The 11393-nt window shown below is 40.5% G+C and overlaps 1 protein-coding gene across 1 annotated transcript in view; it reads right to left on the bottom strand.

Annotated features, from left to right (window-relative positions):
• Positions 1-3737: 3737 nt before the first annotated feature.
• Positions 3738-11393, bottom strand: part of ptk7b (protein tyrosine kinase 7b) — a gene marked incomplete at its 5' end in the record, with an annotated part of 122682 nt that continues 115026 nt past the window's right edge. Inside the window, one exon of the mRNA XM_043687347.1 lies at positions 3738-5051. Coding sequence (XP_043543282.1) covers positions 4891-5051 — 161 coding nt within the window. The remainder of the gene's footprint in view (positions 5052-11393) is intronic.

Below are 11393 nucleotides of genomic sequence, written 5' to 3'. Positions count from 1 at the left end.
CACTGATGATCAGAGGGACCTTGGTGTGCATACACACTGGCCCCTTAAGGTATCAGGACATGTAGATTAAAGCGGTTAAGGCTGTTATTAGACAAGGCACAGAGTTCATCAGCAGAGAGGTTATGCTGGCATGGTATAAAATATTGGTTACAGCCAGGGTATTGTGTGCAGTTCTGGGAGTCACATTATAGGAAGGATGTGATAGTACTGCAGAGAGTACAGAGGAGATGTACAAGAATGTTTCATGGGCTGGAGAGTTTCAATTATGAAGAGGAGACTGGACAGACTGGGGTTGTTCTCTTTAGAGCAGAGGAGATTGAGGCAGAACATGATTGAGATGTATAAAATTATAGGGGCACAGATAGGGTAGACTGAAAGAGACCTTTCCTCTGGATGAAGGGTTCAGTGACTAGTGGGCACTGATCTTTTTCACCCATAGGGTAAAATTCACTGCTTGTAAGAGTGGTAGAAGTAGAAACTCTCATAATATTTTAGTAGCATGTTGATGTGTGCTTGCCAAGGCATACAAGGCAATGGTTCAAAGGGTTTTTTTTCTGTGCTGCAGATCTCAGAGACTCATTTATTTTTATTTGTGACAACTCATCTATCTCATTAAAATTTTAAAAATTAAGCCTTAAAGTTTTATCATTACTACTGATTCTGTTCTAATCTCTCCTGCACTCTTCTGCTTATATTTTCTGCCCCTTCCTGCCACTTTGATAGCTGTTCACCTCTTCACACTTTGCAACTCTACTCTTGTTTATTTTTAAAGTTTTTAAACTTTTTCAAATTGAACCTTTGCCCCACACTAACTAGTGTAGAGCCCTGTTTATAACACTAATTATAAGACTCACCAGGGCATTTGTCCCAGTATTGGTCAAATTTCAAATCAAGCTTGTCCCAATGGAACAGCTCTCAATTTCTGCAGTGCTGGTGCCAGTAGCCACTGAATCAGAACCATTTCTCCCACATCAATCTTTCAGCCACACATTTACTTCTCTTATACTCATCCTCTTCTCTTAAAGATTATGTCAGTGTTCACTGAGGAGAGGAACATGATGAATGTAGAAAATAGAGACAGAAGCTTGATTAGTCTGGATCATGTTGACATAAGTAGGGAAGATGTGTTGGGTAGGCTAGAGGTTATTAAGGTGGACAAATCTCCAAGACTGGATGGGATCTATCCCAGGATGCCGAGGGAGGCAAGAGAGGAAATAGCTGAGGCCCTGACAAACATCTTTGTGGCATCCTTAAATACAGGTGAAGTGCCGGAGGACTGGAGGGTTGCTCTTGTTGTCCCCTATACAAGAAGGATAGTAGGCATATTCCGGGTAACTATAGACCAGTGAGCCTGATGTCAGTGGTGGGAAAGTTGCTGGAGATGGTACTGAGGGATAGGATCTATTTATATTTAGAAAAGAATGGGCTTATCAGTGATTGGCAACATGGTTTTGTGCGGGGGAGATCGTGCCTTACCAACTTAATAGAGTTCTTCGAGGAAGTGGCCAAGTTGATAGATGAAGGAAGGGTTGTTGATGTCATATATATGGACTTCAGGAATGAGGACTCACTGAAATCTTTGTAGAGGGAGGAAGAGAGCTTCTTCAAGGAAGGCATCCTTGTAGGAGGATTCGCAGTAGATTGAAATCATTCCTGAAGAAGGGCTTATGCCCGAAACGTCGATTCTCCTGTTCCCTGGATGCTGCCTGACCTGCTGCGCTTTTCCAGCAACACATTTTCAGTATTGAGTAGAAGAGCTGGCAAGTCATGTCAACATTGTACAAGACATTGGTTCGGCCGGATTTAGAATACAGTGTACAGTTCTGGTCATTACATTACCAAAAGGATGTGGACGCTTAGGAGAGGGTGCAGAGAAGGTTTACGAAGATGTTGCCTCGTATGGAAGGTTCTAGCTATGAAGAAAGGTTGAGTCGGTTAGGTTTATTTTCTTTAGAAAAAAGGAGATTGAGGGGGGACCTGATTGAGGTTACAAAACCATGAAGGGTATAGATAGGGTGGATCGAGACAAGCTTTTTCCCCAGGGTGAAGGATTCCATAACGAGAGGTCACGCTTTCAAGAGGAGAGGTGGAAAATTTAAGGGGGATACACGCGTTAAGTACTTCACACAGAGGATGGTGGGCGTTTGGAATGCGTTGCCAACAAAGGTGGTAGAGGTAGACATAGTAGATTCATATAAGATGCGTCTGGACAAATGCATGAGTAGGTGGGGAGCAGAGGGATACAGATGCTTAGGAATTGACTGACAGGATCGGCTCAGGCTTGGAGGGCTGAAGGGCCTGTTCCTGGGTTGTAAATTTTCTTTGTTCTTTAGCCCTCACCAATTTCTACTTGCCTCAGGTAGTAATCCTGAGATTATTACTGGTGTAATTTTCCTTTTTAATTCAGACTCTTAATTCCTCAGCAAAATCTTATTCCTTATATCATTGGTACCTAATTGGACCATGACAATTGGATCCTTCCCCTTTCACTCCAGCCCAGAAGAAAGGTCCTAAACCTAGGCACAAAAATAGGAATTGCTGGAAAAGCTCAGAAGATTTGGTAGCATCAGTGAAAAGAAATCAGAGTTAATGTTTCAAGTCTGGTGACCCTTTCTCAGAACTCCTTCAGAAGTTGATAACTTCTCTGAACAGGTTGATTAGAAAAATAGGTTATTTTTTAAAAATCTACTAGCACACCCATACACGACCTCTGCATCACATCACCTGCTTAGTCATCTGTATTCAATTTATTTAGATTGGATGTTAAGTACTTGAAAAGTGAGTTTTCTAACAATACTCTTCAGCTCTAATAATGTCACCTGATTTAAATGACTTGGCTAATCAAAACAGGCAGGGAATAAATACTCACCAATCACCAACCTGTTTTCCTGTGGTATCTTTGGCACAGAGAGGTAGACTGGACTATCTTCTACAAACTTTTATCTCTTACTGCTGCTCTTCTCATGTAGGTTCACACTCCCAGTTTGTTTCATAATCATACTGATTTGCTGCACATTCCTCCCAATCTCTAAAGGGACTGTTATAGGTGCTGCCTTTGGGCTAAGAAATTAAGCTGAGGCTCCATTTGCCCATTAGAAGGATGCTGAAGACAATTTGGTATTTTGTTGAAGAGGAGAAGCTAATGTCCTGGCTAATATTTATAAAATCAACACTATCAGTATAAATGTCAGGTGATTCTCATTGCTGTGTGATGGAGGAAATTGGCAGCCATGTTTTTTCCAGAGACTACACTTCAAAAGTACATCTGTAAAGCACTTTGTGACAATCTGTTGTTGGTAAAGACACAATGCTTTCCCCCTTATTTCTTCCTTTTGGACAGGACCATCTTCTCTGTGACATACAGATATGCCTAGTGACTGATCTCACTAGGCTATATTCAGCCTCTCTCCTGTGATGTAATTGATTAACATCTCTATATCTGATTGCAGCTTGTGAAAGCTTGCTGTGCTCAAATTGGCTGCTCACATTTTATTACAATAATGACACTTAATGTACAACCAGGTACTTTGGGATATACTGTAATCATGAAAGATATTATGTAAATAAAAGCTTTTTTTGTTACAAATATCACAATATGGCGTCTAGTTTCTCCTCTGACCCATTCTGCACGTAGCCATGACAAGCACTTATCCAGAGGCATACTGATATCATGAGGATTATACTTAGTCTCCCCTTATTGTGACTTAAGCAAGAATTAAACGATAGACAGCTATTGATACAGATTAAAATTAAATACCTAAAAAAGTGAGAATTTTATTGACAGCAGCATGTAAAAATTACTGATATAAAACCAACCATACAAGTCAAATATGAACTAAATGTCTAACTTTTACACAAATTTAAAATACTAACATATCAGCCAAGGTTTTTTTTCCCACACTTAAAAAATTGAAAAGCTTGATATAAAAAAAGTTTCTTAAAAGAATTATAAAAACAGAATTTTGCATTTCATTACAATATTGAAAACTGATAACAATTCCTTCATACACCAGGCACTTGGTTCAATACAGACTTGCCTATATGCAACACAAGTTTAACCAATGGCTTTAGATATAGAGTTTTTGCTTGTAAAGATATGTTTAAAGGTTAACATACATAACATAAACATTTCTTTTAAGGAGGCAAATAAACAGTACCATTTGGAAAGACAAGTAATTGAGAAACTCTTGAATAAATAGACAAGTTTCTTCAACTTCTTCTATATTAAGTATTGTTGTTAATGTTAAAGTTGTGATTTTCTACAGTATGTACAAGCTCCAGGCATGGAGACATCCTGAGATCATGTACCATCCAGCAACAGGCTCTGGTCCTTTCAAAAAGCCTGCAGCTTCTCTGTACATATTATTCTCTTTGAACATTATTATATTGCAAAGATCTATTGTGCTTGATCTTTTACATTTTGAAATGAATAGTTCGATGAAGCAAATTCCTTCTGTGTGGCAATGTGCTTCACAGTGGTGCACGAGATGAGCAGCTGGGGGTTGAGAAGGGTGGGGTGGTGAAGTGATCATCATTTATTGCTCTTCGTTAACATACTCGTCAATCTGTACTGTCACTAGCCACCTAACAAAGCCTTTCTGGTTGGTTGGAGGCAAGTATCTCAACTCCTGCACTTGAGAGAAAAAAACTTCCAGGGCATTAAAAACGTGCATGATAACAGTAATGGATGAAAGGCCTTGAGAACTGCACTCTGTAGAGATTAATCAAAAGATCACTAGAATTGGAAATGCTTGATTTCTTGGATGAAATAATAAAAACAAAAAAAAAACAAAAATTAGGAGACATAGCCAGCAGACAAGCCCTTGACGTGATATTGATATCTTCTTGTTGAACACAGTGCATGATTTTGGTAACAGTCATTAATCGCCATCAGACTTTGCTGTCAGCAGGAATTTCACCCAATATGTTAGCAATCTCACTGAAAGATGGGCGGTCCTTGGGGCTTGCTGCCCAGCAATGCTGCATCAGTTTGTAGAGTTTAGATGGACAGCCCTCAGGTGCAGGAAGTTTGATTTGATTGTTTTGTATGCCTGCAAAATAAAAACTGGTTAATCTTTAAGTTTATCCTCATTTCTTCCCCTACCTTACCACATATTGAAGATGTGAGAGGTAGAACAAACTTGTATCAATCGGAGATGTCATCTGCAGCTTAGAGGAAGGGAATATATCTTGAAAATTTATGCCTTTAACAAATTAGTTTTTAAACTTAATTAGTTGGTGAGGTGAGAAAAGAAAGGCCTTCTGGCTACTCAGAAGGGTACCAATCCTTCCCTTATTTATCTGTGTACACATTCACACCACTGGACAGTGATCTGGAGTGGCAACTGTTGGAAAATCTTTGCACTCCACAACCTAAAGAGTATAACTGTAGCACTTCCACTTAGGCCTTTGTTTATTAGTATGGTTCAGTACCAATTCCAGACAGGAGCAGAATTAGGCCATTTGGCACAATGAGCCTTCTCACCATTCGATCAGGTTACTCTACCCCATTCTTCTGTCTTTTCTGTGTAAATTAGATCCCCTTACTAATCAAAGAACATATTTATCTCAGTCTTAAATACATTTAGTACCTTGGCTTCCATAGCTTTTTGAATCTGTGAATGAGTTCCACAAGATTCAAACCCTTTGGCTGAAGTAATTCCATCTCATCTCAATTCTAAAGGGTCGTGCCTTCATTCTAATGCTGTGCCCATCGGTCACAGTCTCTCCTAATAGTGGAAACATCATCTTCGTGTCCATTCAATCCAGGCTTTGAGTCCAGACCCAGATTCAACCGCTTGTGTGGCAAGCCCCATATCCCTGGGATCTTTCTTGTAAACCCCCTTTTGATGCTCTCCAAGGCTAGCATATCCTTATCGGGCTCAAAATTGCTCAATATTCCAAATGTGGTCTGACTATAGCTTTGTAGAGCCTTATATCTCTGCTCTTATTTTCTAGCCCTCTTGAAATGAATGCTAACATTACAATTGCCTTCCTAACTGCCAACTGAACCTGCATGTTAACCTTAAGAGAATCCTGGACTAGAACTCCCAAGTCCTTTAATACTTCAGATTTCTAAAGCCTTTCCCAATTTAGAAAATGGTCTATGCCTCTATTCTTCTTAGCACAGTGCAGAACCTCACACTTTTCCAATATATTCTATCTGCCATTTCTTTGACCACAGTAATTTTATTGCAGCCACCCTACCTCGGCATTACCTTTCCTCTACCTTTGTGTTATGTACATTTGTATTGATGATACATTTGTCCTGAGCCAAAGGGAATCTCAATGCTAGTATATTGTTGCTCTTTCCAGTACGTGTTTTACATCAGCAACTGTGCTTCAAATATACTCTTCAATATATTTTATTATGCAATATCTTCAATGCACAAATATAAGGGAAAATATTGAAAAGACCACTTTTTCAGTTTTCTGTTTTCTTTGATTGTGGAAAGAAGGGAAAAGAATTGTAAAAAGATTGCTGAAGGCTTGCTGCACTTTTAAAAGCAAGTAACCTGACCTTCACTGTAAGTAATGCTTACACTGCTGCTGTTTTAAGCAGTAGGTTTGCAGACTGAAGCCAAAAGTGATGTACAAATGGAGTCTCAGCTGGCAGCAAGTGGTTAAAGTGGACTAGCAACTAGTTATCAGGCCTTCTGCCAGAAACAATGATCAGGAAGCGGTGTTCTTCTCAGTACAAGGATCATCTCAGCAATTCTATGAACAAGGATCACTGAACTACTTTTCTAGTATTTCCCCCATCACCCACAACACCCATTTTTTTCTGTATACGCGTGCAAGGGGGGGGCATTTATAAGAGGGCTTGAGTTTTAATTAGTTATGTGTCAACGGTTCACAATTGTTTACCTGTAACTAGAGTCTATCTGTCTGTTATAAATAGTAATTATTATTAAATACAGGTTGTTCTGCTATAACGCGACACTTGTGTTCCTCTGCTACCTTGCGCTATAGAAAATCATGTTATAGAAAACTGCTTTAGAAAATTGCACTGTAGAAGATTGCTAACAGAAAATTGGTATACCCATTTAGTAGAAAGTTTGTATTATCCACACAACGTCCACAATTCATCAATCGCGTTATAGCCAATTCGCATTATAGCAGAACAACCTGTACAGAAATTTTGTCTGTGCTTTCCATCAACCTGGATCTGAAAGTCAGGTAAATTGGAGAACTCTGCATACTTTTTAGAATATTTAAAGTTTTGCAATGACTTTAGGAACAGAAGGGCATGGTTTCCGACACACTACCTCAGTGATGGGTGACAATATCTGAGGCAAATAAAGCAAGCTCTCACGAGCATCAACAATATCATCTATACTAGACGGAAAATTACAAGGATAAGTGGGATCACAGATTTGTTATGATGCAGAAGGCGGCCATTCAGCCCCATTGTGTCCATAATGGCTACTCAAATGATCATCCTTACCTAGTAAGAATCTCCTGCTTTCTCCCCCTTTTACTCTTACACATTTCTATCCAAATAATCATTGTATGCCCTTTTGAACATCTCAATTGAATCTGCCTCCGTCACATTTCCAGGCAGTACATTCCATGCCAAACCACTTGCTGAGCAAAGAAATTTATTTGTCACATCACCCTTGCTTCTTTTAAGGATCTGAAACCTGAATGCAGGCTGAGGGAACTATATGTTGTCAGGAAAAACCACTTAATACATGCTCTTATTAACTTAGGTGGCAATAAAATGGCTTCTTAATGCAAATAAGATGACAAAATGGCTTCGAGACTTCAAACTGACAATTCTGCTGAAAGCTGCATAAACTGGCTTTTAACCCTGCTAAAGCTGTATTATTGACGACCACAGTCTGTCTCAACAAAGATTAGTAGACAATGCTTCCTTTACAGAATAGAAATAACTGGACGAGATAAGACACTACTGGCAATCCTAACTGACCTTCAAATGCAGGTGCAAAAACTCGGTTCATGAGATAAAAATGGCTTAAGTTTTGGAAAACAAGGTTGGTTCCCAGGAAATATCATTGGGTTAAGTTGCTGTCAATAAAACCATTTTGTTAAATTGATTGGTAATTGTTTGAATGAACTGTACAATTGCAGCCTGTACCTCTCTTTAAGAAAAGTATAAAAATGTCTTTGTTTTAAGCCATGTGCACAGTTCCTCTGAGGAACACAGAAGTGTTTAACCTCTGTGCTTCTGGACGATCTGGGCCCGGCCGTGAGTAATAAAGTGTGAAGTCGTAAAGAATCAGATCGATTGCTAGTGTTTATTGACCAATAACAGAACAGGGCCCCCCCCCTCCCACACCTTGGGTCCAGATCTTCACTTTTACACAATACTTTAAATCTATGCCTTCTGGTTCTTGTTATCTTAATGAGTGACAGCTTCTCCCAACCTACTCTATCCAGCCTGCGCAAGTACTGAACAGAAATACAGCAACAGTACCATCCAATGGTTCATAATTCACTACATTTTCAGATGTATTTTATTCAAAGAAAAGTGCTGATTTGAAATTTCCCACAGCCTGTCAAAGCAGTTTCAGATATTTCAAACGGTTCAGACGTTCAGCTTCCAGTTGCTTAATTTAATTCTCCACCTCGTTCCCTTGCTGACCTGTCTATAGCCCGATAGCATTTTCCAGTGAAGCTCAAAGCAAGCTCAAGAAATAATGCCCTACCTTTATTGATTCAGTACTCTCCAGCCTTCCAGACTCCACGTGTTTTTCTCTTCTTCTGTTCTTACTTTTTCTGGGTTGGCTGTGTTATGTTTCTTTATAGAGTCATAGAGATGTACAGCATGGAAACAAACCCTTCGGTCCAACCTGTCCATGCCAACCAGATATCCCAACCCAATCTAGTCCCACCTGCCAGCACCAGGCCCATATCCCTCCAAACCCTTCCTATTCATATAGCCATCCAAATGTCTCTTAAATGTTGCAATTGTACCAGCCCCCACCACATCCTCTGGAAGGTCATTCCATATACGTACCACTCTCTGTGTGAAAACGTTGTCCCTTAGGTCTCGTTTATATCTTTCCCCTCTCACTCTAAACCTATGCCCTCGAGTTCTGGACTCCCCAATCCCAGGGGAGTCTATTTATCCGACCATGCCCCTCAAAATTTTGTAAACCTTTATAAGGTCACCCCTCAGCCTCCGACATTCCAGGGAAACCAGCCCTAGCCTGTTCAGCCTCTCACTATAGCTCAAATCCTCCAACCCTGGCAACATCCTTGCAAATCTTTTCTGAACCCGCTCACATTTCACAACATCTTTCCAATGGGAAGGAGACAAGAATTGCATGCAATATTCCAATAGTGGCCGAACCAATGTCGTGTACAGCCGCAACATGACCTCCCAACTCCTGTACTCAATACTCTGACCAATAAAGGAAAGCGTACCAAACGCCTTCTTCACTATCCTACCTACCTGCGACTCCACTTTCACGGAGCTATAAACCTGCACTCCAAGGTCTCTTTGTTCAGCAACACTCCCTAGGACCTTACCATTAAGTGTATAAGTCCTGCTAAGATTTGCTTTCCCAAAATGCAGCACCTCACATTTATCTGAATTAAATTCCATCTGCCACTTCTCAGCCCATTGGCCCATCTGGTCAAGATCCTGTTGTAATCTGAGGTAACCATCTTCGCTGTCCACTACACCTCCAATTTTGGTGTCATCTGCAAACTTACCTCCTATGCTCGCATCCAAATCATTTATGTAAATGACAACAAGTAGAGGACCCAGCACCAATCCTTGTGGCACTCCACTGGTCACAGGCCTCCAGTATAAAAAATAACCCTCCATCACCACCCTCTGTCTTCTACCTTTGAGCCAGTTCTGTATCCAAATGGCTAGTTCTCCCTGTATTCCATGAGATCTAACCTTGCTAATTGGTCTCCCATGGGGAACCTTGTCGAACGCCTTACTGAAGTCCATAGAGTTCACATCTACTGCTCTGCCCTCATCAATCTTCTTTGTTACTTCATCAAAAAACTCAATCAAGTTTGCGAGACATGATTTCCCACGCACAACGTCATGTTGACTATCCCTAATCAGTCCTTGCCTTTCCAAATACATGTACATCCTGTCCCTCAGGATTCCCTCCAACAATTTGCCCACTACTGAAGTCAGGCTCACCGGTCTATAGTTCCCTGGGTTGTCTTTACTGCCCTTATTAAACAGTGGCACCTCGTTTGCCAACCTTCAGTCTTCCGGCACCTCACCTGTGACTATTGATGATACAAATGTCTCAGCAAGAGGCCGAGCAATCACTTCTCTAGCTTCCCACAGAGTTCTCGGGTACACCTGATCAGGTCTTGGGGATTTATCCACCTTTAACCGTTTCAAGACATCCAGCACTTCCTCGCCTGTAATCTGGACATTTTGCAAGATGTCACCATCTATTTCCCTACAGTCTATATCTTCCATATCCTTTTTCACAGGAAATACTGATGTAAAATACTCATTTAGTATCTCCCTCATTTTCTGTGGCTCCACACAAAGGCCGCCTAGCTGATCTTTGAGGGGCCCTATACTCTCCCTAGTTACCCTTTTGTGCTTAATATATTTGTAAAAACCCTTTGGATTCTCCTTAATTCTAATTGCCAATGCTTTCTCATGTCCCTTTTTGGTCCTCCTGATTTCCCTCTTAAGTATACTCCTACTTCCTTTATACTCTTCTAAGTATTCATTCGATCTATCCTGTCTATACCTTACATATGCTTCCTTCTTTTTCTTAACCAAACCCTCAATTTCTTTAGTCATCCAGCATTCCCTGTACCTACCAGCCTTCCCTTTCACCCTGACAGGAATATACTTTCTCTGGATTCTTGTTATCTCATTTCTGAAGGCTTCCCATTTTCCAGCCGTCCCCATTGCCTGCGAACATCTGCCTCCAATCAGCTTTCGAAAGTTCTTGCCTAATACCGTCAAAATTGGCCTTTCTCCAATTTAGAACTTCAACTTTTAGATCTCATCTATCCTTTTCCATCACGATTTTAAAACTAATAGAATTATGGTCGCTGGCCTCAAAGTGCTCCCCCACTGACCCCTCAGTCACCTGCCCTGCCTTACTGCTCAAGTTTTGCACCTTCTCTAGTAGGTCCATCCACATACTGAATCAGAAAATTGTCTTGTACACACTTAAGAAATTCCTCTCCATCTAAACCTTTAACACTATGGCAGTCCCAGTCAACGTTTGGAAAGCTAAAATCTCCTACCATAACTACCCTATTATTCTTACAGACAGCTGAGATCTCCTTACAAGTTTGTTTCTCAATTTCCCTCTGACTATTAGGAGGTCTATAATACAATCCCAATAAGGTGATCATCCCTTTCTTACTTCTCAGTTCCACCCAAATAACTTCCCTGGATATATTTCTGGGAATATCCTCCCTCA

The sequence above is a fragment of the Chiloscyllium plagiosum genome, chromosome 3 (assembly GCF_004010195.1).
Source record: "Chiloscyllium plagiosum isolate BGI_BamShark_2017 chromosome 3, ASM401019v2, whole genome shotgun sequence".
Lineage (NCBI taxonomy): Eukaryota > Metazoa > Chordata > Chondrichthyes > Orectolobiformes > Hemiscylliidae > Chiloscyllium > Chiloscyllium plagiosum.
The sequence above is the reverse complement of the archived record's forward strand: the minus strand, read 5'-3'. Positions and strand labels throughout refer to the sequence as shown.